This window comes from Heterodontus francisci, chromosome 1 (genome assembly GCF_036365525.1).
Source record: "Heterodontus francisci isolate sHetFra1 chromosome 1, sHetFra1.hap1, whole genome shotgun sequence".
In the NCBI taxonomy this organism is placed as follows: domain Eukaryota; kingdom Metazoa; phylum Chordata; class Chondrichthyes; order Heterodontiformes; family Heterodontidae; genus Heterodontus; species Heterodontus francisci.
In genome coordinates this window covers 25,373,477-25,400,675 of record NC_090371.1, presented here as the reverse complement: position 1 = coordinate 25,400,675, position 27,199 = coordinate 25,373,477, and the positions used below count along the sequence as shown (strand labels likewise).

The following is a 27,199-nucleotide window of genomic DNA, read 5'->3' as shown; positions in this document are numbered from 1 at the left end:
GTGCGGGAAAAAAACATGAAAAAAATATTAAAACACATTTGCAGACTCATTCACTCTTTACATGTAACTAATACAGTTCTGCTTTGTATCATCTTTGGCATTCTGGTTTTTGAATTTTTCCACAAATCCTAGGGGATTATGATCAGTATATACCAGTGTCTCTCTGTAGTCATGGCTGACTTAGACTTCAAAATGCTTCAGAGCTAGTAGTAAGCCTAGGGTTTCTTTTTCCATTTTTGAATATCTCTTTTGGTGTTGATTTAGCTTTTTGGAAAAGTAGCCCATTGGTCTTTCTATGCACAATTCATCTTCTTGTAACAGGACTGCACCAACCCCCCAGGTCACAAGCATCAATTGCTGCTTTGAAGGGCTTAATGAAATTTGGAGAAGCCAACACTGGTTCATTAATCAAAATGGCTTTGAGCCTCTCAAAAGATGCTTGGTACTCCTCTGACTACGCTACCTTGATTTTCTTTTTTGTAGCAAATCCGTCAGTGGAGCAATTATAGTGCTGAAATTTGGTACTTAGTCTTAGGGGCAGGGAACTCCATCAATGCTTGTACTTTTGTTGTTCTTGGCAACACTTGTCCTTGCCCTACTATATGCCCTAGGTAGGTTACCTGCGCTTTTGCAAATTCACTTTTGCCAAGCTTTATCACCAAATCAGCCAACTGTAATTTTCTAAACAGAGCTTCTAGTTGTTCCAAGTAGTCCTTCCAAGTGTCACTGTATACCAGCACATCACCAAGGTAAATCATAGTTAGGAACACCGGTTACCACTTGGTTCATTAGTCTCTGGAAAGTTGCTGGGGCATTTTTTAGCCCGAATGGCATCACTTGGCTTTGGAAAAGACCATCTGGTGTGACAAAGACCAATATTTCTTTAGCTCATGGTATTAAAGGAACCTGCTAGTATCCCTGTAACAAATCTATTTTTGTAAGAAACATGGCACTGTCAACTATGTCAATACAGTCTTCCAAGCGTGGAATTGGGTAGGAGTCTGCCATTGTTACTGCATTAAATTTTCTGTAGTCTGTGCAGAATGTACTGAACTGTCAGGTTTAGGTGCTAATACTACTGGGTACCAGCTACTTTCGCTGAGTTCAATTATGTGATTTTCCAACATCTATTTGATTTCTGCTTTCACCTGGGCCTGTTTCTCTGGACTTAAGCGATAAGGATGCTGTATTATAGGAAAGGCTTCCCCTACATCCACATCATGTATGGGTAAGGTTGTACATACTGATTTATTCCTACAGACTCCTTTAAATGCTGTGAGTAGTCTTGTTAGGGCTTCATGTTGTTCTGCACCTAAATATGAAAGCATAGTGTCCAATCTCCCTAACAATTCTGTGTTAGCTAACCAGATAGTAGGAGGTTCAGTTTGGGAATTGTCGAGGCCTCCTTCTGCCTCATCCTCACTATTTCTTTCATCCTTCACTGTTCTTACTACCTGACGTACCTGTGCTTGCTTATCCACCTCCCGGCAGTGATATTGTTTCATCATATTGATATGACATAGCCGATTCTTTTTCCGGCGATCTGGGTGCCAATCAAACAATTTACCAATTCCTCTGACCACTTTATATGGACCACTGAACTGTGCTTTCAGCAGTTCATCCTGTGAAGGCAGTAATAGTAACACCTCATTCCCTAGTTGAAATATTTGGGTCTTGGCACGCTGGTCTGCCCATTTCTTCATGGTTGTTTGGGAAGCTTCAAGGTGTTCCTGAGCTACTTTGCAGACTCTCGCGGCCGCTGCCGGAACACGGATACGTAATCTAACACGGAAGATTCGTCCCTCTGTTCTATAAACTTTTCTTTGATTAGTTTTAGAGCACCTCTTGTCTCATGTCCATAAACAAATTCAAAAGGACGAAAACAGGTAGACTCATTAGGTGAATCCCTCGTGGCAAACAAAAGAAATTCCAACCCTTTATGCCAATCATGGGGATATTCATGACAGTATGCCCTGATCATGGTTTTGAGGGTCTGATGGTACCGTTCTAAAGCCCCTTGTGTCTGTGGGTGGTACGCTGAGGACTTTAACTCGTAACAAATGGCACTAAGTGAATTGATCTTTCGGAGAGCCGGTGCAGACACAATGAGCCGAATGGCCTCCTTCTGCACCGAACCATTCTGTGATTCTGATTCATTCCAGGGCACATAGTCTTCCAGCTTCCAAGCCAAAAGGTTACCTTTCTTTGTTTGCTACATAGCCTAGGCATGTTTTTAGGAGGTGAAGACTTGCCTAGCATCTGCACTCCCCTCTCGACCTCGTAGGCTGGTGTCCAGAGGAAAGACAAAAGCCTAATGAAAGTCAGAGGCCTATTCGGTTGCAGGAGTTGCCGGAAGGTGCTAACTTGAGGGAAACACCAACTGCCTAATAGGATTCCACTCTGATTTTGTCGGATTTACTCCCTTAGCCATTAGCTCTTGATGTTGTTGTTGATGTTGAAAGTACCAACCAGCAGGGCCTGGATCACCACAAACGTAGGTGTGATCTTGTCCTCCAGGTGTGCGAAGGGAGCAGCTCCAGGTCGCCACTTCCCACCTCCAGGTTGCCACCTCCATCCCCTGAACCCTCTCGCCAGGTCTGTGCACTTCCCCTGCTCTCTCTCTCTCTCTTATCCTTTGCTGCTCCCTGGTCAAGTAACACGGTTTTAAAATTCTCATCCTTGTTTTCAAATCCTTCCATGACCTCACCCCTCCCTACTTGTAACCTCCTCCAGCCCCACAACCCTCCAAGATATTTGCACTCATCTAATTCTGGCCTCTTGAGCATCCCGAATGTTAAATGCTTCACCATTGGTGGTCATTCCTTCAGTTGCCTAGCTCTGGAACTCCCTCCTTATACCTTTCCACCTCCCTACCTCACTTTCTTCCTTTAAGATGCTCCTTCAAATCTACTTCTTTGACCAAGGTTTAGGTCATTAGCCCTAATATCCTTATGTGGCTCAGTCTCAAATTTTGTTTTATAACACTGCTGTGAAACACCTTGAGATGTTTTATTGCATTAAAGGTGCTAAATAAATATAATTTGTTGTTATAGCGTCTCATTCCTTCAGCCTCAATTGTTGGGAGTTATTTTCATTTTTTTTTTTTACTTTTTCTTTCTGTCTCTTCTCTCTTTCTTAATTCATTTTTTCTTTCCATCTCTTTATTTTGCTTTCTGTACCTCATTTGACATTGAATTTACTTTTCTGAGTTGCACTTCCTCGTTCAGATTGCGTGTCGCAATCTTCAATCTGATTGGTTCAGGAGACACAAAGTTGCTTGCCCTGTAGAGGGTGCCACACTGTTTCCATCTCCCACTCACAGCAACTTGCTGTGCAAAAGCTCATGGAAATTAAATGTTTAACAATTGGCGGGTGCTGTTCACTGGCCTGCTACAGTAAATTCTGGCCCATTTTTGTTTTCTTCTTCCTTGTTTCAGCTGTGGCTCAGTTGGTCCCACCATGAGGAAAAACAGCTGGCATCTACCTCTCATTTGACAGTAACAGTACCCTAAGCTCAAAGACACACATGCCAGGATAAGTGTGGCTCCAACAACACTTAGGAAACATGACAGCATCCAGGACAAAGCAGCCTGCTTGATTGGCACCCCATTTACCACCTTCAACATTCACTCCCTTCACCACTGATGAACAGTGGCAGCAGTGTGTCCCATATACAAGATGCACTGCAGCAACTCACCAAGACTCCTTCGACAGCACCTTTCAAAGCTGTCACCTGTACCATCCAGGTCAAGGGCAGCAGATGCATGGGAACATCACCCCCTTCAAGTTCCCCTCCAAGCCACACACCATCCTGACTTGGAATTATATCGCTGTTCCTTCACTGCCGCTTGGTCAAAATCCTGGAACTCCCTTCCTAACAGCACTGTGGGTGTACCTACCTCCCATGGACTGCAGCGGTTCAAGAAGGCAGCTCACCACCACCTTCTCAAGGGCAATTAGGGATGGGGCAATAAATGCTGTTCTAACCAGCGATACCCACATCCCATGAACGAATGAAATAAATAAATACGAATAATATCTGGTTGGTGGTGCAACTAGACTTTTACATTGATTGCTTTTGCCACTTCCCAGGCAAGGTGTTGAAAGCCAAAAAGGAGAAACTGGTTAAAAAGGCATATGGAATCTTGGGTTTTATAAATAGAAGCATGGAGTACAAAGGCAAAGTTGTGATGAACCTTTATAAAACACTGGCATGGTATCAGCTGGAGTATTGCATTCAATTCTGGACACCACGCTTGAGGAAGGATGTGAGCTTTGGACAGGGTGCAGAAAAGATTTATGAGAATAGTTCCAGGGATGAGGGACTTCAGTTACGTGGATTGATTGGAGATCTCCACAGAGAAGAGAAGGCTGAGAGGAAATTTGATAGAGGTGTTCAAAATCATGAGCGATCGAGACAGAGTAGATAGATAGAAACTGTTCCCATTGGCGGAGCAATCGAAAACCAGAGGACACAGATTTAAGGTGATTGACAAAAGAACCAAAGCTGACATGAGGAAAAACATTTTTATACAGTGAGTAGTTTGGATCTGGAATCCACTGCCTGAGGAGTGTGGTGAAGAGTCACAGAGTTATATAGCACAGAAACAGACCATTCGGCCCATCGTGTCTGTGCTGGCCATCAAGCACCTATCTATTCTAATCCCATTTTCCAGCACTTGGCCCTTAGCTTTGTATGCTATGGCATTTCAAGTGCTCATCTAAATACTTCTTAAATGTTGTGAGGGTTCCTGCCTCTAAAACCTCTTTCAGGCAGTGTGTTCCAGATTCCAACCCGCCTCTGGGTGTAAACATTTTTCCTCAAATTCCCTCTAAACCTCCTGCCCCTTACCTTAAATCTATGCCCCTGGTTCTCTGCTAAGGGAAAAAGTTTCTTTCTATCTAACTTATCTATGTCCCTCATAATTTTGTACACCTCAATCAGGTCCCCCCTCAACCTTCTCTGCTCTAAGGAAAACAACCCTAGCGTTTTCAGTCTCTCTTCATAGCTGAAATGCTCCAGCCCAGGCAACATCCTGGTGAATCTCCTCTGTACCCTCTCCAGCGTAATCACATCCTTCCTATAGTGTGATGCCCTGAACTGTACACAGTACTCAGCTGTGGCCGAACTAGCGTTTTATACAGCTCCATCATAACCTTCCTGCTCTTATATTCTATGCCTCGGCTAATAAAGGCAAGTATCCCATATGCCTTCCTAACCACCTTATCTACCTGTGCTGCTGCCTTCAGTGATCTATGGACAAGTACACCAAGGTCCTTCTGACCTTCTGTACTTCCTAGGATCCTACCATCCATTGTATATTCCCTTGCCTTGTTAGTCCTCCCAAAATGCATCACCTCACACTTCTCAGGATTAAATTCCATTTGCTGCTGCTCTGCCAATCTTCCCAGCCCATCTATATCATCCTGTAATCTAAGGCGTTCCTCCTCACTATATAAGACACGACCAATTTTCATGTCATCTGAGAATTTACTGATCATACCTCCTATAATCACATCGAAATCATTAATGTACATTACAAACAACAAGGGTTCCAGCACCGATCCTTGCATTGCACCACTGGTCACAAGCTTCCAATTGCAAAAACAACCCTCGACCATCATCCTCTGCCTCCTGCCACTAAGCCAATTTTGGATGCAATTTGCCAAATTGCCTTGGACCCATTCAGCTCTTACCTTCTTGACCAATCTCCCATGTGGGACCTTATCAAAAGCAAACCTGAAGTCCATGTAGAATACATCAACTGCTTTACCCTCATCTAAACACGTAGTCAGCTCCTCGAAAAATTCAGTCAAGTTTGCTAGACATGATCTCCCCCTGACAAAGGCATGTTGACTATCCTTGATTGATCCCTGCCTCTCCAAGTGGAGATTAATCCTGTCCCTCAGAATTTTTTCCAATAGTTTCCCTACCACTGATGTTGGACTCACTGGCCTGTAATTACCTGGTTTATCCCTGCTAACCTTCTTGAATAATGGGACACATTCACTGTCCTCCAATCCTCTGGCACCTCTCCTGTGGCCAGAAAGGATTTGAAAATTTGTGTCAGAGCCCCTGCAATCTCCTCCCTTGCCTTACATAGGAGCCTGGGATACATCTCATCTGGGCCTGGGGACTTATCCACTTTTAAGCCCGCTAAAACTACTAATACCTCCTCCCTTTCAATGCTAATTTGTTCGAGTATATCACAATCCCCCTCCCTGATCTCTACACCTACATCGTCCTTCTCCATAGTGAACACAGATGAAAAGTAATCATTTAAAATCTCACCTACATCCTCTGGCTCCACACACAGATTGGCACTTTGGTCCCTAATGGGCCCTACTCTTTCCCTGGTTATCCTCTTGCCCTTAATATACTTATAAAATGCCTTAGGATTTTCCTTTATCTTGCCCACCAGTGTTTATTCATGACCCCTCTTTGCTCTCCTAATTACTTTTTTAAGTATCCCCCTACACTTTCTATAGTCCTTTAGGGCCTCCGCTGTTTTCAGCACTCTGAATCTACCATAAGCCTCCTTTTTTTCCCTTATCCAATTCTCTATATCCCTTAACATCCAGGGTTCCCTGGACTTGTTGGCCCTATCCTTCACCTTTACGGGAACATGTTGGCCCTGACCTCTCCTACATGCGCTTTAAGAATTCCGCCCCCTTTAAGCCTTTTGCACTAAGACTATCCCAGTTAATATTGGGGAATTTGAAATCCTCTACTATTATTACCCTATTATTTTTACACATCTCTGAGATTTGCCTACATATCTGCTCCTCTATCTCTCCCTAACTGTTTGGAGGCCTGTAGTACACTCCCAGCCGAGTGATTGCCCCCTTTTTGTTTTTAGGTTCTACCCATATGGCTTCATTTGAGGAACCTTCTAAGATATCATCCCTCCTTACTGAAGGTGGATTCAATCGTGGCTTTCAAAAGGGAATTGGATAAGTACCTGCAGATAAAAAATCTGTAGGGCCACAGGGAAAGGGCGGGGGTGTGGGACTAGCTAAATTATTCTTGCAAAAAGTTGGCACGGACTTGAAGGGCCAAATGGCCTCCTTCTGTGCTGTAACCATTCTGTGATTCTATTCTATGGCACATTCCTGTCCTGCACTCTGGCAGAGGAATGAGTCGAAACCAATGGGAGGAAGGAGGGGAGTGGGAAGGAAACTAACTGTATTGTTACATATTACTTATTATTGGTTACAGTTTGGAAATAATTAAACAATTAAAAAAAAAGGAAATAATATAGCTCATTAATGTCTTGAGGGTCAGGCCCCAAAGTAGAAGTTGTTAGTACATTAGTTGAAGAAACAGTGAGGATTGGCAAGAGGTTGAAATCATAGAGAGTGGTCCTGCTGACTAGATGGTTTGCTGGAAGGAGTTTTTTTTATTTGTTCAGGGGGCGAGAGCATTGCTAGTAAGGCCAGCATTTATTGTCCATTCCTAATTGCCTTTGAGAAGGTGGTGGTGAGCCTTCGTGAATCACTGCAGTCCATGTGGTGCAGGTACACCAACAGTGTTGTTAGAGAGGGAGTTCCACAATTTTGACCCAGCAACAGTGAAGGAACTGTGATATATTTCCAAGTCAGGATGGTAACTTGCAGGTGCTGGTGTTCCCATGCATCTAGTGCCCTTGTCCTTCAAGGTGGTCGAGGTCGTGGGTTTGGAAAGTGCTGTCGAATGAGGCTTGGTGAATTTCTGCAGAACAGGAAGATACTTCGCTCTTTGCATCTCTTTAGCAGAAGAACTTGAGCAGTTGGTGAATGGGATGCTGAGGGAATGCACTCGGTGGTGGAGGTGGAGTTGATGATGCAGGATGGGCTGAGTGCTGGCTTTCAGTTCCCCATGGCAGTTACTTGTTGCCTCATTAATGTGGGGAGGGAGTAGGGTTAAAGTTACTTCACTTTTACAATCACCATATTATCTTGAAGACCTTTACTGCCCATAGGATGATCACTGATTCTGTGTGTTTTACTCATTAGTAAGTGGAGGAAGCCAGTTTATTTCTGGGAGTTTGCAGAATACTGCCGAGTTCTGATTTATGTCCATCCTTCAACAATTTACAGGCTTTTTAAAAACAATCAGTCTCATTTGTCTTTTCTTGTACACTTGGTGATGTCTCACTAGGGGGCTCGACCCTTTTAAAACCCAATTCCAAAGGAATACACTTGCTAGGTCGAAAGTTGACAACCTTGTGCTATTCTGTAGCTCTGCGCTGTGTTCTGAGAATACAAATCGGGCTTCAACAAGCATTTGATTCACTTTTAATGAAGTAAAAGAGAAGTATTTCTGATGGAAACATTCTAACTATCACCCTGAAGTTGTGACAGATTATATCCACTAGTATGGTGAAGAGGAAGTGTTGGTGTTTTACTTTTCCTTGGTTCAAATGTCATGCAACCCCAATTTTTATTTCTCCCTTTCTTTCTTCTCCCTGACAGATCGAGGCTAGCAGAGTTCCAAACGAGCTGTCAGCCTTCCACACAATCTGTGAGTGGTTGTCTCAGGGAGAACTATGCTGCATGTCTGCTCTCATACACTGGGATTATAGGTAAGATTCAAGATCCTTGCCTTTTAGCTGCATTGTGACTTCAATTTTTGCCCTGAATTCTATGCTTGTTAAGGTGAAAGATGATAGTGCTGGGGAATGGAACACCTTCTGAATTCAGGAATGCACTGCCAGCAGTAAACATTCCCCAGTGTTTGGACACATCATGTTAGATGCAGAGTAAAGCACAATGTGAAGAGGATTGGGGTGGGGGGGGGGGGGGGGCGGGGAAGGACTTGCAATTATATAACACTTTTGATGACTTCCAGATGTTCCAAAGCACTTTACAGCCATTCAAGTTATTTTGAAGTCTAGTCACTGTTGCAAGGTAGGAAATGGGGTAGCCAATTTTGTGCACAGCAAGGTCCCACAGACAGCAATGTGATATGACCAGATAATCTTTTTTGTAGTGAGGGGTAAATATTGGCCAGAATGCTGGGGAGAATGTCAGCTCTTCGAAATGGTCAGGAGATCTTGCAGGCGAAAGTACTACTGCTGAACCATGACTGACACTGCATTAGCAGTATGATCCTGTCTTCCCCTGTTCACTTTCCAGCAGCAATCACTGGATGTCACTGATTATCTATTCCCTCCTCTTTAGCCCATGCATACTAAGACCAAGGTGATGAAATTATTCCTAATGCATGGAGAGGCTGTTCTTTCATCTTTTTTCTCCCCTTTCCTAAATGCCCTTGCAGGAATGCACAACCTTGTGTGTTTTCAGCAGGTGTGTTGTAGCTAACCCTGCACTGAAGCATCGTTCTGAATGTATCTGCAGTAATGGAGCCTAACCAATCAAAGGTTTAATGAGCTCAATTCTCACAAGACCTGTAATCCTCATTCATGGTCTCCCACAGTTGTCTATCAAATTATCTATTGTGATGCTGTTAAGTTTGTTTCCTTATCTCTTTTGTTAGGTACTGTGGTCACCCCAAACTACATCGACAATTCGAGCTCTAATGTAGCGCCCTGGTGTACCTGCAGTGGCAGCGGAAACCAGAGAGAGGACTGCGAGAGCTTCCTCAATCTCTTCACGGATAATATCTGCCTCAGTGAGTAAGGCCGCTTACATCAGAAAGTAACCGATATTTAATTTATCGTCTAAAGCAAAAACAAAAGACTGTGATGCTGGAAATGTGAAATTAGAACAGTCCTCACATTGGCAGGTCGTTGCACCGGGAGTGGAGGAGGTCTGGGCTGTGCTCCCCTCTTGATACATGACACATGGGTTGGTCCACACCCCTGGGGTCTACCTTCCTTTCTTCCGCAACATTCCCGGGTCACAGCCTCTTCACTTTGCCAGATTACCAATGCTTCCCTCCCCCTCTGCTGAAAATATTTACACCTCCTCTCATATAAAAGCAAAATACTGCAGATGCTGAAAATATGAAATAAAAACAAAAAGTGCTGGAAATACTCAGCAGGTCTGGCAGCATCAGACGATGAAAGGTCACAGACCTGAAACGTTAACTCTGTTTTTCTCTCCACAGATGCTGCCTGACCTGTTAAGTATTTCCAGCACTTTCTGTTTTTATTTCACATCTTCTCTGAACCTGGCTTTCATTTCTTTGCATGTCCCTTTATCACCTTCTTTTGCCTCACAGGTAGATAAGGTAGTTAGGAAGGCATATGGGATACTTGCCTTTATTAGCCGAGGCATAGAATATAAGAGCAGGGAGGTTATGATGGAGCTGTATAAAATGCTAGTTAGGTCACAGCTGGAGTACTGTGTACAGTTCTGGTCACCACACTATAGGAAGGATGTGATTGCACTGGAGAGGGTGCAGAGGATATTCACCAGGATGTTGTCTGGGCTGGAGCATTTCAGCTATGAAGAGAGACTGAAAAGGCTAGGGTTGTTTTCCTTAAAACAGAGAAGGATGAGGGGGACATGATTGAGGTGTACAAAATTATGAGGGACATTGATAGGTTAGATAGGAAGAGACATTTTCACTTAGCGGAGGGGTCAATAACCAGGGGGCATAGATTTAAGGTAAGGGGCAGGAGGTTTAGAGGGGATTTGAGGAAAAAATCTTTCACTCAGAGGGTGGTTGGAATCTGGAACACACTGCCTGAATTGGTGGTAGAGGCAGGAACCCTCATAACATTTAAGAAGTATTTAGATGAGCACTTCAAACGCCATAGCATACAAGGCTATGGGCCAAGTGCTGGAAAATGGGATTAGAATAGTTAGGTGCTTGATGGCCGTCACGGACATGATGGGCCGAAGGGCCTGTTTCTGTGCTGTATGACTCTAGGGCTTCCTCAGTGCTGCTTTGAATGCACAGAGTGTAAAGTAGGAGTTTGGTCAGTGAGGCAGGTGCTCCTTTCTTTTTCTACCTTTTTTCAGCCTCCAGTAGCTGGCTCTTACTTCGGTACAGGGGAAGACGCTGATTGGTGAGTAACTGGTAAGTTATTCTACTTATTCTAATTGTAATCAATAGTTTTTAAAGCTATAGTATGGTAGGTCTGCTCGACTAAGTGGAATGAACACCCTGTGGTATGTGGGAAGTCATGGACACACCATGTGTCCCAGACGAAAACGTCTGCAAGAAGTGTCACTGGTTACAGAAGCTTGAGCTCTGGGTTTTGGAACTCGAGCGGCGGCTGGAGTCACAGTTGTGTATCTGCGAGGCCGAGGACTATATGGATAGTGTATTTAGGAAGGTGGTCACACCACAGGTTAGGAGCATGCAGACAGAAAGGGAATGGGTGATCATCAGGCAGTCCAAGAGAACCAGGCAGGTAGTGCAGGAGTCCCCTGAGTCTATCTTGCTTGCTAATAAGTTTTCCATTTTGGATACTGGTGCGGGTGATGGTTCCTCAGGGAAGTGCAGCCAGAGAAAAGTCTGTGGCACCACAGGTGGCTCAGCTGCATAGGAGGAGAAGAACAAGAGTAGAAGAGCAATAGATTAGGGGATTCAATAGTCAGGGGATCAGAAAGTTGATCCTGCGGCAGTAAATGTGACTCCAGGATAGTGTGTTGCCTCACTGGTGTCAGGGTAAAGGATGTCATGGAGGGGTTGCAGGACATCCTTCTGGAGGAGGGTGAATATCTAGAGGTCATGGTCCACGTTGGTACCATTGGCAGGAAGAGGGATGAGGTCCTGAAAGCAGATTTTAGGGATTTAGGAAGGAAATTAAAAAGCAGGACCTCAAGAGCAATAATCTCAGGATTAATCCCATTACCATGTGTCATAGAGAGATACAGCACTGAAACAGGCCCACCGAGTCTGTGCCGACCATCAAACACCCATTTTTACTCATCCTACATTAATCCCATATTCCCTACCACATCCCCACATTCCCTCAATTCTCCTACCACCTACCTATGCTAGGAGCAATTTACAATGGCCAATTTACCTATCAAAATGCAAGCTTTTGGCTGTGGGAGGAAACCGGAGCACCCGGTGGAAACCCACGCAGTCACAGGGAGAACTTGCAAACTTCACACAGGCAGCACCCAGAATCGAACCTGGGTTGCTGGAGCTGTGAGGGTCCGGTGCTAGCCACTGCACCACTGTGCTGCCCCTAGTGCTAGTGAGCATAGGAATAAGAGGAATGATCGATTCAACACGTGACTGGAGAATTGGTGTAGGAGGGAGGGCATCAGATTTCTGAGGCATTAGGACCGGTTCTGGGGCAGGTGAGACTTGTACAAGATGGACGGGCTACACCATAACAGGACTGGAATAAATATCCTCGCAGGGAGATTTGCTAATGCTGTCAGGGAGGGTTTAAATTAGCTGATCGGGGATGGGAACCTGAGGGGTAACTCAAATTGGAAGGAAATAAAGCTGGTAACAGGAGGTAGAAAAGTAGCAAGCGAAATTAGAAGGCAGGCAAAACAAAGGCGAGCATCAACTAGACTTAGAATGCAAAATTATGTCAAAAAGACAAGATTAAGGGCACTCTACCTGAATGCACACAGCATTCACTACAAGGTAGATGATTTAAAGGCCCAAATAGAGGTAAATGGGTACATCTAATTGCCATTACGGAAATGTGGCTTTCGGGTGACCAAGACTGTGAACTGAATATTCAAAGATATTCGACATTTAGGAAGGACAGGCAAAAAGGAAAAGGAGGTGGTGTTGCGCTGATAATAAGAGATGGGTTCAGTACATTAGTAAGGGAGGATCTCAGATCAGAAGAACAAAATGTGTAATCTGTTTGGGTGGAGCTAAGAAACAGCAAGTTCCAGCAAACATTGGTAGAGTTGTTTATAGGCGTAGTGGTAGTGGGGCATGGTATTAATCAGGAGATTAAAGGAGCATGTAGCATGAGTAATACCGTAATCATGGGCGAGTTCAATCTGCTTATAGACTGGGTAAACCTAATGAGCACCAATGCTGTGGAGGACGAGTTTCTGGAGTGTTGGGATGGTTTTCAACAGTATGTTGAGGAACTGACTAGAGAACAGGCTATTTTAGATCTCGTATTATGTAATGAGAAAGGGCTAATTAATAATCTTGTTGTAAAAACATTTAGGGATGAGTGACCATAATATGGTAGAATGTTACATTATGTTTGAAAGTGAGGTAGTTCAATCTGAAGCCAGGGTGTGTAAATTTGAACAAAGGTATGAGGGGCTAATTGGCTGAGGTGGATTGGGAAAATACATTAAAAGGAATGACAGTACATAGGCAATGGATAGTCTTTAAAGAATTATTACATAGTTTACAGCAACTATACATTCCTTCAAGGCACAAAAACCCAAAAAGAAAAGTCAGTCAGCTAACAAAGGAAGTTACGAATTATATAAGATTAAAAGAAAAGGCCTATAAAGTTGCCAGAAATAGAAGTAAACATGAGGATTGGGAGGATTTTAGAATACAACAAAGGAGGACAAAGAAACTGATAAAGAAGGGGAGAATAGAATATGAATGTAAATTAGCAAAATAAAACATAAAAAGGACTGTAAAAGCTTCTACAGGTACGTAAAAGGAAACATTTGGCTAAGACAAATGTGGGTCCAATACAGGCAGAGTCAGAAGAATTTTTAATGGGGAATGGAGAAATGGCAGAAAAGCTAAATGATTACTTTGTCTCTGTCTTCACTGAGGAAGATACAAGAAATCTACCAGAATTAGAGATCCAAGGGACTAGGGAGAACAAGGAATTGAAGAAAATTAGTATTCGTGAGAAGGTTGTGTTGGAGAAATTAATGGGGCTTAAGGTTGATAAGTCCCTGATATTTTACATCCCATAGTGTTGAAAGAGGTGGCTATCAATGTAGTGGATGCATTGGTGATCATCTTCCAAAATTCTGTAGATTTTGGAATGGTTCCTGCAGATTTGTAGGTAGCAAATGTCACCCCACTATTTAAGAAGGGAGGGAGAGGGAAAACATGTAACTATAGACCTGTTAGCCTGACATCAATAGTAGGGAAAATGCTAGAATCTATTCTAAAGTATGTGATAAATGGACACTTGGATAATAATGATCTGATTGGGCATAGTTGTCATGGATTTATGAATGGGAAATCATGTTTGACGAACCGATTGGAGTTTTTTGAGGATGTTACTAACAGGATTGATAAAGGAGAGTCGGTGGACGTAGTATACTTGTATTTTCAGAAGGCTTTTGATAAAGACCCCCACAGGAGGCTGGTTAGCCAAACTAAAGCACATGGAATAGGAGGTAATATACTAGCATGGATTAAGGATTGGTTAACAGGCAGAAAACGGAGCAGGAATAAACAGGTCATTCTCACGTTGGCAGGCTGTGACTAGGGGGTACTGCAAGTATCAGTACTTAGGCACCAGCTGTTCACAATATATATCAATGATTTGGATGTGGAGATCTAATGTAATATTTCAAAGTTCGCAGATGACACAAAACCAGGTGGGAATATGTGTTGTGAGGAAGATGCAAAGCTGCTTCAAGGGGATTTGGGCAAGAACATGGCAGATGGAATATAATGTGGAAAAATATGAGGTTATCCACTTTGGTAGGAAGAACAGATATGCAGAGTATTTCTTAAATGGTAAAAGAGATTAGAAAGTGTAGATTGTTATGAAAGTGCTTCCATTTTTTGTTAAATATTTTTTGAGGACTTATATTTTAAATTGTGGCAATTGATTAATTTTGGAAGGCTGAAGATTTCATAGATGCTGGACTTTGTTTTATTGTTGAAAGTTCACTGAGAGGACACTAAGAGGTCATGTTTGAAAACAAACCTTTACTGGATTTCACATGCCTTAAGCTCAATGAACAACAGAAACCTTTGTGACTTGGCAAAGATGTTTACCGAGAAGTGACATGCCACGATTTGAGGGTCAGGAGTTGGTTTCGTTTCAGAGATATTGTTTTGGTTCAGTTGGGGTATGGACAGTGTTGAAAAGCAATTGGTTCTGTAGCTTTCTGAAAAGACCACCCCATTTCATCTTTCCTGCACCTCTCTAAGAGATCCTGAGAAATCCAATGTGTCAGTTCCTCTTTCTCTACCTGTTTGAAAAAACCCTGTGAATCCAGAGTGTGATAACAAACTCCTGATGCCACATTTCTCCTGGAAAGCCTACCAGACTAATTCTTGGCATCTCCAGAACAAACTGCTCCAGAAAAGATCCCAGTGACCAGTCTGCGTGTACCCGGATGCCAGACCAACAGGGACAACTGACATCCTTCCATATCTTTTTTTTTTCTGCAAGAATTATCAAATATTTGGCCAAAATATATATTTTTTTGTCTTTTTTTGTAAAAGGCCTCTGCAGAGAGAATGTTTTTATTTTTTTCAGTGTGTGTGTGCGGGGTATTTAAAAAGGGAACTTTCATATTTCAATCTGTGTTATTGTTTTGCTTCATTACTGGATAAGTCTTGTTTTGATAATAGACTGCTAATTTTGTTATGAAAGAAACCTGGTTGATGTATTTTGTTCTGGAATAAAGAATAGAGTATATGATTAATTGTATTGGTAACTGGATAAACATGCTGTGACCTGTAGAGAAGTTGAACGAGAAAAGACAGTGCATTCCTCCCACCTCGGTCATAAGATGTACAAAGGGACCTGGATGGCCTCGTCAATAAGTCACTAAGAGCTAGTTTGCAGGTGCAGCTAATCATTCGGAAGGCTAATAGTACGTTAGCCTTTATCGCCAGAGGATTTGAGTACAGAGGTAGTGACGTCTTGTTTCAATTGTATGGAACATTAATTAGATGCCACCTGGAGTAGTGTGTGCAGTTTTGGTCCCCTTAACTTAGGAAGGATATTATTGCCATAGAGGGAGTGCAACAAAGGTTCACCAGACTTGTTCCCAGGATGGCGGGACTGTCCTATGAAGACAGATTGGGGAAACTGGGCCTGTATTCTCTAGAGTTTTGAAGAATGAGAGGTGATCTTATTGAAACCTACAAAATACTTAAAGGGATAGACAGGGTAGATGCAGGTAAGATGTTTCCCATGGTTGGGGAATCTAGAACTAGGGAACACAATTTCAAAATAAGGGGGAAGCCACTTAGGACAGAGATGAGGAGAAATTTCTTTACTCAGAAGGTTGTGAATCTTTGGAATTCTCTACCCCAGAGAGCTGTGGAAGTTCAGTCATTGAGTATGTTTAAAGCAGAGATTGACAGATTTCTAAATACCAATGACATAAGGTGATATGGGGATAGTGTGGGGAAAAAGACATTGAAGTGGATGATCAGCCATGATCATATTGAATGGTGGAACAGGCTCGATGGGCTGAATAGCCCACTGCTGCTCTTATGTTCCTATATTCATGACCTCCGGATGTCCAAAAGCACTTTGTAGCCAATGAAGTGTAGTCATTGCTGTAATGTCAGAAAAGCTGTTCAGCATCTTCTAGTTCAACAACAACTTGTATTTGCATAGCATCTTTAACATAATAAATCATGAGCCTTATCAAACACTATTTGATACCGAGCCACATAAGGTGATATTCGGGCAGATGACCAAAAGCATAGTCAAAGAGATAGGTTTTAAGGAGCAGTTTAAAGGTGGAAAGAGAGAGAGAGAGAGGCAGAGAACTTTAGAGAGGAAATTCCGGAGCTTAGGGCCATAGCAGCTGAAGACATGGCCGCCAGTAGTGGAGTGATTAAAATCAGGGATGCTCAAGAGGTCAGAATTAGAGGAGCACAGATATCTCAGAGGAGATTAGACATAAGGAGGGTCCAAGCCATGGAGAGATTTGAAAAATGAGAATTTTAAAATTGAGGTGTTGCTTAACCAGGAGCCAGTGGAGGTCAGTGGGTGAACAGGACGAGGTGCAAGTTAGGACCAATGTTCCCACTATTCTGCGTGGATGAGCAGCCACTCAGCAGGCTGAAAGGTACTGTTCAAGCCTTATTCTGAGATAGCTAACGCATGTGTGCAGCTACACAACAAAAATTAAAGGGAACGCGAAGAGTATGTGGAATAGTCCAACTCGAGACATAACAAAGGCAGGCATGTCAACTCTCACAAATTTGAGATGCGATTTTGAAGTAAAGTTGAGCCTCACTTGCATTCTCAGGATTTTTGATTTACAGGTTGCATCAGTCCTTCCAGGGACTTGAGGAAGGAAGGGAATGGGTGACCACCAGGCAGTCCAAGAGAATCAGGTAGGTAGTTCAGGAGTCCCCTGGGGTCCTGCTTGCAAATCGGTATTCCATTTTGGAGGCTGATGAGGCTGGTTCCTCCAGGGATTGCGGACAGAGCCAAGCTTCTGGCACCGCAAGAAGCCTGTCTGCACAGGAAGGGGGAAAGAGAGGAAGAGCAATAGCAATAGGGGATTCTATAGTCAGGGGACAGATAGGCGCTACTGTGGCCGTCAACGTGACTCCAGGATGGTGTGTTGCCTCCCTGGTGCCAGGGTCCAGGATGTCACTGAACGGCTGCAGGGCATCCTGAAGTAGGAGAGTGATAAGGCAGAGGTCATGGTACATGTTGGTACCAATGACATAGGTAGAAAGAGGGATGAGGTCTTGCATCAAGAATTCAGGCAGTTAGGCAGTAGACTAAAAAGCAGGACCTCTCGGGTTGTAATCTCTGGATGACTCCCAGTGCCACATGCTAGCGAGTATAGAAATAGGAGAATAGCACAGAGGAATGCGTGGCTTGAGTTGGTGCAGGAGGGAGGGTTTCCGATTCCTGCACCACTGGGAGCATTTCTGGGGAAGGTGGGACCTGTACAAGCGGGACGGTCTACATCTGAACCAGAGGGGGGACTAACAGCCTTGCTGGCAGGTTTGCTAGTGCTGCTGGGAGGAGTTTAAACTAATTTGGCAAGGGGAGGGGACGCAGACTCCAAGCAGAATAGGGACACAGCTAAACACAGGAAAGCGAACAAGTCAGAGGGAACACAGCGGAAGTAGGTTTCAAGGGAGTAAGACCAGGATGATGGCCTCTACTTTAATGCCAGGAGTATTACAGGTAAAACGGATGAGTTAAGGGCAAGGATTGACACGTGGAATTGTGATATAGTAGCCATCATGGAGACATGGTTGAGGGAGGGGCAGGATTGGCAGCTCAATATCCCGGGATAAAGAATCTTCAGGCGAGACAGAGGAGGGGGTAAAAGAGGAGGGGATGTTGCAATATTAGTTAAGGAGTCAGTTACTGCAGAGAGGAGAGATGATTTCTTGGAGGGGGCATCAAATGAAGCTTTATGGGTAGAGTTTAGGAATAAAACAGGGACAGCCACATTGCTAGGTGTTTATTATAGATCCCCAGATAGTCAGCTGGAAAGTGAGGAGCAAATATGTGCTCAATTCGCAGAGGTGTGTAAAAATAATAATAGGGTAATTATATTAGGTCATTTCAACTTTCCCAACATTAATTGGGATAGTCATCATGTTATGGGCTTAGATGGAGTGACGTTCTTAAAATGGATACAGGAGAACTTTTTAGCTCAATATGTAGAGGATTCAACAAGGGAGGGTGCAGTGCTGGACCTAATTCTGAGGAATGAAGCCGGACAGATGGTTGATGTGTTGGTGGGGGTGCATTTTGGTGATAGCGACCACAACATGATACACTTTAAGCTTGTTATGGAGAAAGAAATAGACAAGTCGCAAAAAAAGGTTTTGGATTGGGGGAGAGCGAATTTTAGTAAAATAAGGCAGGATCTGGCCAAGGTAGACTGGAAAGAGTTACTTGTCGGGAAATCTACAGAAGAGCAGTGGGGGGGGGATTCAAAAAGGAAATGGGGAGGGTACAGACCCAACATGTTCCCTCTAGGGTAATAGGTAGGAGCAACAAGCCCAGAGAACCATTGATGACCAGAAACATTCAGGGTACGATGAGAAGGAAAAGAGGCTTTTAGCAAATACAAGGAGAACAAATCAACGGAAGCATTAGTAAAGTACAGAAAGTGTAGGATGGAGCTTAAGAAAGCAATTAGGAGAGCAAAGAGGGGATATGAGAAAGCTCTGGCTGGTAAAAATACGGAAAATTCCAAGATATTCTATAAGTATATCAATGGGAAGAGGATAACCAGGGAAAGAGTAGGACCCATTAGGGACCAAGGGGGAAATCTGTGGGTGGAGCCAGAGGACATTGGTAGGGTGTTGAACGAATACTTCACATCTGTCTTCACCCAAGAGAATTAGGATGTAGATATGGAACTGAGAGAGAGAGACTGTGAGGTTCTTGAGCAAATTGTCATAGAGAGTGACAAGGTATTGGAGGTTTTGGCAGGCTTAAAAGTGGAGAAATCTCCAGGTCCGGATGATTTGTGTCCCAGGATGCTGTGGAAGGCGAGGGTGGAGATTGCAGGGGCTCTGACCCTAATTTTTAATTCCTCTCTAGCCGCGGGGGAGGTGCCAGAGGACTGGAGAACAGCTAATGTGGTCCCACTATTTAAGAAAGGTTGTAGAGATAAGCCAGGGAACTACAGACCAGTGAGTCTCACGTCAGTGGTAGGGAAACTATTGGAGAAAATTTTGAAGGAGAGAATCTATCTCCACTTGGAGAGGCAAACGTTGATTAGTAATAGTCAGCATGGCTTTGTCAGAGGGAGGTCATGCCTAACAAATTTGCTTGAATTTTTTGAGTATGTGACCAGGTGTGTAGATGAGGGTAGTGCAGTTGATGTAGTTTACAGCAAAGCCTTTGACAAGGTCCCACACATGGGAGATTTATCAAGAAAGCAAATGCACATGGGATACAGGGTAACTTGATAAGGTGGATTCAAAATTGGCTTAGCTGTAGGAGACAGAGAGTGATGACAGATGGCTGTTTTAGTGATTGGAAGCCAGTGTCCAGTGGCGTACCACAGGGATCTGTGCTGGGTCCCCTACCGTTTGTCATTTATATAAACAACATAGATGACTATGTGGGGGGTAGGATCAGTAAGTTCGCAGATGACACAAAGTTTGGCCGAGTGGTTAACAGTGAGGTTGAGTGTCTTGGGTTACAGGAAGATATAGACGGGATGGTCAAGTGGGCAGAAAAGTGGCAGATGGAATTTTAACGCTGAAAAGTGTGAGGTGATACACTTTGGAAGGAGTAATGTGAAATGGAATTATTCAATGATTGGCCTGACACTGGGAAGTTCCAAGGAACAAAGGGACCTTGGCGTGTTTGTCCATAGATCTCTGAAGGCAGAAGGGCAGGTTAGTAGGGTGGTGAAAAAGGCAAATGGGACCCTTGCCTTTATCAATCGAGGCATAGATTACAAAAGCAGGGAGGTCATGTTGGAGTTGTATAGAACTTTGGTAAGGCCACAGCTGGAGTTCCGTGTGCAATTCTGGTCACCACATTATAGGAAGGATGTGATTGCACTGGAGGGGGTGCAGAGGCGATTCACCAGGATGTTGCCTGGGATGGAATATTTAAGCTATGAAGAGAGGTTGGATAGGCTTGGGTTGTTTTCACTGGAGCAGAGAAGACTGAGGGGTGACCTGATCGAGGTGTACAAGATTAGGAGGGGCATGGACAGGGTGGATAGGGAGCAGCTGTTCCCCTTAGTTGAAGGGTCAGTTACGAGGGGACACAAGTTTAAGGTGAGGGGCAGGAGGTTTAAGGGAGGTTTGAGGAAGAAGTTTTTTACCCAGAGGGTGTTGACGGTCTGGAATGTCCTGCCTGGGAGGGTGGTAGAGGCAGGTTGCCTCACAACCTTTAAAAAGTACCTGGATGAGCACTTGGCACGTCATAACGTTCAAGGCTTTGGGCCAAGTGCTGGCAAATGGGATTAGGTAGACAGGTCAGGTGTCTTTAATGCATCGGTGCAGACTCGATGAGCTGATTCTGTGATTCCATGCATGCTTGAAGCCCGCAGCAGTCTGGGTCCCAGCCCGAGTTGTACCTGTCCCCCATCCCCTCTCCAGGCTTGCGGGGTGAGGTTTATGTGGCTGTATGTTGGCTTCAGTGTCGGATACCCACACCGCCCGCTAAAGTTCTGCACAGGAAACCCGACCCGAGGCCGAATGCCAGACCCGGAAGTCCGACCTGAACCAGACACTTGTCGTCGGGTCCCGTCGCCGGCCTTTACCCATGTACTGTTGTCAAGGCATGCTACCCGACCCGTCCCAGCGACATGCATCGGGTCGGGTCGGACTTCCGGGTCCGGCATTCAGGCCCGGGTCGGGTTTCCTTTACAGACCTCTACCTCCATGTAAGTACCCTGTGCAGAGCTCTACCGCCCGCTCCCCACCTCCCAGCGTGTGTCTGGGTTGCAATTCAGGTTCCATGCTCGTATTTCTCATTGCGCACCAATTCGCCACCTCCCAGGTGTTGTAGTCTGCTGGCAGCCAGTGAGTGAAGTACTGGCGGTGAATACTGCATCTGATGGCTCTCTTGTTATAAGTGCAGGTTGTTGTTGTCTCAGCTGGTGGGAGCAAGCAGGGATTTGAAATCACACAAACCAGTAAATACATTCAAAACAAGGCAGATACAAATACATTGATAATGGCCTATTTCTGCTCCTAATTTGTATTTTCGTATTAGAAGGGTGAGGGGAGACTTGATTATAAGATCTTGATAACTAATGAAGCTGCACACAATTACATTTACAACTGACAGAGATACATAAATGCATTGATAAAGTACAGAAAATACATTTATAAACAACACACAGATAAAATTAAATACTTATAAGCCAATATACACATATACACAAATGCATTTATAAATATGCCCCGACCGATGAAGGCAAGCATGCCGTATGCCTTCTTGACTACCTTATCCACCTGCGTTGCCACTTTCAGTGACCTGTGGACCTGTACGCCCAGATCTCTCTGCCTGTCAATACCCCTAAGGGTTCTGCCATTTACTGTATACTTCCCACCTGCATTAGACCTTCCAAAATGCATTACCTCACATTTGTCCGGATTAAACTCCATCTGCCATTTCTCCGCCCAAGTCTCCAACCGATCTATATCCTGCTGTATCCTCTGACAATCCTCATCATTATCTGCAACTCCACCAACCTTTGTGTCATCCGCAAACTTACTAATCAGATCAGCTACATTTTCCTGCAAATCGTTTATATATACTACAAACAGCAAAGGTCCCAGCACTGATTCCTGCGGAACACCACTAGTCACAGCCCTCCATTCAGAAAAGCACCCTTCCACTGCTACCCGCTCTCTTCTATGACCGAGCCAGTTCTGTATCCATCTTGCCAGCTCACCTCTGATCCCGTGTGACTTCACCTTTTGTACCAGTCTGCCATGAGGGACATTGTCAAAGGCTTTACTGAAATCCATATAGATAACATCCACTGCCCTTCCTTCATCAATCATCTTTGTCACTTCCTCAAAAAACTCAATCAAATTAGTGAGACACGACCTCCCCTTCACAAAACCATGCTGCCTCTCGCTAATAATGTACTCCAGTCTAACCAATTTAAGTCCAAGTCAAATCGCTTACCTGTTAGCACAGGTGCACTTATAACATACCGTAATTATATGATACAGACAACTTTCTTCCCCTCCCCACCACTCTCTCTCTTCCCCATCGCTCTCTCTCTTCCCCCGCGCTCTCTCTCTACCCCCGCGCTCTCTCTCTACCCCCGCGCTCTCTCTCTACCCCCGCGCTCTCTCTCTACCCCCGCGCTCTCTCTCTTACCCCCCAACTCTCTCTCTCTCTTCACCCCCCCACTCTTTCACTTCCCTCTCCCGCTCTCTCTCTCCCCCCCACTCTCCGCCTTCTCCCCCCACTCTCATTCCCCCTTCCCCCCTACACTTTCTCCCTCCCCCCATCTCTCTCCCTCCCCCCAGTCTCTCTCTTACCCACCCACTCTATCTCTCTTCCCCCCCCACACTTTCTCTTCCTGCCCACTCTCCCTCCCCCACTCTCTCTGTTTCCCCCTACTCTCTCTGCCTCCCCACTGTCTCTCTTGCCCCCTACTCTCTCTCTCCCCCCCCTCACTTTCTCTTCCTTCCCAGACTTTCTCTCTTCCCTCCCACTCTTCCTTCCCCCCCACACTCTCTCTCCCTCCCCCCCCCCACACTCTCTCTCCCTCCCCCCCCCACACTCTCTCTTGCCCCCACTCTCTCTCTTTCTTCTCTTGCCCCCCCCACTCTCTCTTTCGCTCTTGCCCCCCCCACTCTCTCTTCCTCCCTCTCCCCCTCCACTCTCTCGCTTCCCCCCACTCTCTCTTGGCCCCCCCCCCACTCTCTCTCTTCCCCCTCCCACCCTATCTCCCTCCCCCCCACTCTTTCCCTCCCCTCCCACCCCTGCGACCCTCCCTCTTCCCCCCCCACTCGCTCTCTTCTCCCCACTCCCCACTCTCTCTTCCTCCACTCTCTCACTTCACCCAATCTCTCTTCTCTCCATGCTCTCTCTTCCCCCCCCCCACTCTCCCTTCCTCCACTCTCTCAGTTCACCCAATCTCTCTTCTCCCCGACGCTCTCTCTTCCCCCCCCACTCTCTCTCTGCCCGCCACTCTCTGTCTTGCCCCCCGTTCTCACTTCCCCCAATCTCTCTCTTCCCACCCACACTCTATTCCTGCCTCTTCCCCCCCACTCTCTTTCTCCCTCTTCCCCCCCCCCACTCTCTCTTGCACCCCACTCTCTCTTTTACCCTCCCACACTCTCTCTTCCTCCCTCCACCCCCCCCCCACTCTCTCGCTTCCCCCCCACCCTCTTTCTTCGCCAACCCACTATCTCTCTTCCACCCTCTCCCACTCTCTCTCTCATCCTCCCTCTTTCACTCCCACTCCCTCTCTTCCCGCACCCACTCTCTCTCTCTTCCCGCACCCACTCTCTCTCTCTTCCCGCACCCACTCTCTCTCTCTTCCCGCACCCACTCTCTCTCTCTTCCCGCACCCACTCTCTCTCTTTTCCCCTCCCACTCTCTCTCTTTTCCCCTCCCACTCTCTCTCTTTTCCCTCCCACTCTCTCTCTTTTCCCCTCCCACTCTCTCTCTTTTCCCCTCCCACTCTCTCTCTTTTCCCCTCCCACTTTCTCCCTCTTCCCCCCTCCCACTCTCTCGCTTTTCTCCTCTCTCTCTCGCGCTTCCCCCCCTCCCACTTTCTCCCTCGTCCCCCCCACTCTCTCTTCAACCCCACTCTCTCTCTTCCCCCTCCCACTCTCACCCTTCCCCCTCACACTCTCTTCCTCTTCCCCCCCACTCTCTCTCTTCCCCCCCCTCCCCAACACACTCCCTTCCTGCTCCCAGTCTCTGTCTTCCCCCCCCACACTGTCTTGCCCCCCACTCTCTTCCCCCCCCCCACACACTCTCTCCCCCCCACTCTCTCACTTCCCCCCAACTCTCTCCCTCACCCCCATTCTCTTTCTTCCTCCCCATTCCTCCCACCCCACTCTCTCTCTTCCCCCCCACACTCACTTCCCCCCCCCACACTCTCTTCCCCCCCCCACACTCTCTTTCCCCCCCCCCACTCTCTCTCTTCCCCCCCCACTCTCTCTCTCCCCCCCCACTCTCTCTTCCCCCCCCACTCTCTCTCTTCCCCCCCCCACTCTCTCTTCCTACTCCCACTCTCTCTCTTCCACCCCACTCTCTCTCTTCCCCCTCCCACTCTCTCTCTCTCTCCCCCCCCCCCACTCTCTCTCTCTCTCTTCCCCCCCCACTCTCTCTCTCTCTTCCCCCCCCCCACTCTCCTCTCTCTTCCCCCCCCCACTCTCTCTCTCTCTTCCCCCCCCCACCTCTCTCTCTCTTCCCCCCCCCCACTCTCTCTCTCTATTCCCCCCCCCCACTCTCTCTCTCTTCCCCCCCCCCCACTCTCTCTCTCTCTCTTCCCCCCCCACTCTCTCTCTCTTCCCCCCCCCACTCTCTCTCTCTCTCTCTTCCCCCCCCACTCTCTCTCTCTCTCTCTTCCCCCCCCCACTCTCTCTCTTCCCCCCCCCCACTCTCTCTCTCTTCCCCCCCCCCCACTCTCTCTCTCTCTTCCCCCCCCACTCTCTCTCTCTCTTCCCCCCCCCACTCTCTCTCTCTTCCCCCCCCCACTCTATCTCTCTCTTCCCCCCCCCCCACTCTCTCTCTCTCTTCCCCCCCCCACTCTCTCTCTCTCTTCCCCCCCCACTCTCTCTCTCTCTTCCCCCCCCACTCTCTCTCTTTCTTCCCCCCCCCACTCTCTCTCTTTCTTCCCCCCCCCACTCTCTCTCTCTTCCCCCCCCACTCTCTCTCTCTTCCCCCCCCCCCACTCTCTCTCTCTTCCCCCCCCCCCACTCTCTCTCTCTCCCCCCCCCCCCACTCTCTCTCTCTCCCCCCCCCCCCACTCTCTCTCTCTCCCCCCCCCCCACTCTCTCTCTCTTCCCCCCCCCCACTCTCTCTCTCTTCCCCCCCCACTCTCTCTCTCTTCCCCCCCCCCCCACTCTCTCTCTCTCTTCCCCCCCCACTCTCTCTCTCTCTTCCCCCCCCCACTCTATCTCTCTCTTCCCCCCCCACTCTATCTCTCTCTTCCCCCCCCCCCACTCTCTCTCTCTCTTCCCCCCCCCACTCTCTCTCTCTCTTCCCCCCCCCACTCTCTCTCTTTCTTCCCCCCCCCACTCTCTCTCTTTCTTCCCCCCCCCACTCTCTCTCTCTTCCCCCCCCCACTCTCTCTCTCTTCCCCCCCCCCCACTCTCTCTCTCTTCCCCCCCCCCCACTCTCTCTCTCTTCCCCCCCCCCCACTCTCTCTCTCTCTCTCCCCCCCCCCCCCCACTCTCTCTCTCTCCCCCCCCCCCACTCTCTCTCTCTTCCCCCCCCCCCACTCTCTCTCTCTTCCCCCCCCCCCACTCTCTCTCTCTCTTCCCCCCCCACTCTCTCTCTCTCTTCCCCCCCCCCACTCTCTCTCTCTCTTCCCCCCCCCCACTCTCTCTCTCTCTCTCTTCCCCCCCCACTCTCTCTCTCTCTCTTCCCCCCCCCCACTCTCTCTCTCTCTCTTCCCCCCCCACTCTCTCTCTCTCTCTTCCCCCCCCCCACTCTTCTCTCTTCCTCCCCCACTCTCTCTCTCTCTCTCTTCCCACCCCACTCTCTCTCTCTTCCCACCCCACTCTCTCACTCTCTTCCTCCCCCCACTCTCTCTCTCTCTCTCTTCCTCCCCCCACTCTCTCTCTCTCTCTTCCTCCCCCCACTCTCTCTCTCTTCCCCCCCCCCCACTCTCTCTCTCTTCCCCCCCCCACTCTCTCTCTCTTCCCCCCCCCACTCTCTCTCTCTTCCCCCCCCCCCACTCTCTCTCTCTCTTCCCCCCCCACTCTCTCTCTCTCTTCCCCCCCCCCACTCTCTCTCTCTTCCCCCCCCCCACTCTCTCTCTCTTCCCCCCCACTCTCTCTCTCTTCCCCCCTACTCTCTCTCTCTTCCCCCCCACTCACTCTCTCTTCCCCCCCCACTCACTCTCTCTTCCCCCCCCACTCACTCTCTCTTCACCCCCCCCACTCACTCTCTCTCTCTCTCTTCCCCCCTACTCTCTCTCTCTTCCCCCCCCACTCACTCTCTCTCTCTTCCCCCCCCCCCACCTTCAACTCTGTCTCTACCCCCCCCCCCCACTCTCTCTCTCTCCCCCCCCCTCTCTCTCCCCCCCCCCCACCTTCCACTCTGTCTCTACCCCCCCCCCACTCTCTCTCTCTCCCCCCCCCCCCGACTCTCTGTTTCTCTCTAACCGTTGCAGAGAGTGGGAACGTCACTTCCAAATTTGGGACAGATATCTGGTTTTCTGGCAGACCTCTTAAAAAAAAAAAAAATCATAACCTGCTGTCAAACCACGAACTTGTCCCAAGTTGGGAATTGCTGCTCTGCTTCAGCACCGGTCAGCTGTGAAACAGACTCTTGCGATTTTTTTTTTTAGAGAAGCAGCCAATGGCAAATTTCTGTTCCCTGAAATTACCAGTCCATGCACCCCAAAATCTTTTACCACGGACACTGGTGTCTGTGTACAGACACGTTGCCAACCTCTGCTCGGCATCCAGCAGCTGTGAGGTCTGAGTTCTGCATCCAGGGCTTTTGATGCAGGCTCACCTCAGGTGGACCCTTCTGCCTAAGGTGGGGAGAACCAGGAGGATTTTTTAAAAAGTTTTTTGCAGTACATTAATCTTGTTTTTGTACAGAGCATTGACCTGTTAGAGATTAAATAAGCCACTATTGAGATTTCTAAACCAACGCTCAATCTATATTGGTTTATGGATGAAAATTATAACAACTTATGATTTTTATACCAAATCTCTTCATTTTTTAAAAGTTTGTCTCATGATTTATAAGACAATGGGGTGGACATTATTGCAAAGGCACAGATGAGCTGTGAAGCACAGATGGGA

General features: G+C 46.8%; 1 protein-coding gene across 1 annotated transcript in view; it reads left to right on the top strand.

The window, feature by feature from the left end:
* gfra4a (GDNF family receptor alpha 4a) overlaps window positions 1-27,199 on the top strand; it is a 190,323-nt gene that overhangs the window by 137,837 nt on the left and 25,287 nt on the right. Inside the window, exons 5-6 of the mRNA XM_068028734.1 lie at window positions 8,455-8,564; window positions 9,479-9,613. Coding sequence (XP_067884835.1) covers window positions 8,455-8,564; window positions 9,479-9,613 — 245 coding nt within the window. The remainder of the gene's footprint in view (window positions 1-8,454; window positions 8,565-9,478; window positions 9,614-27,199) is intronic.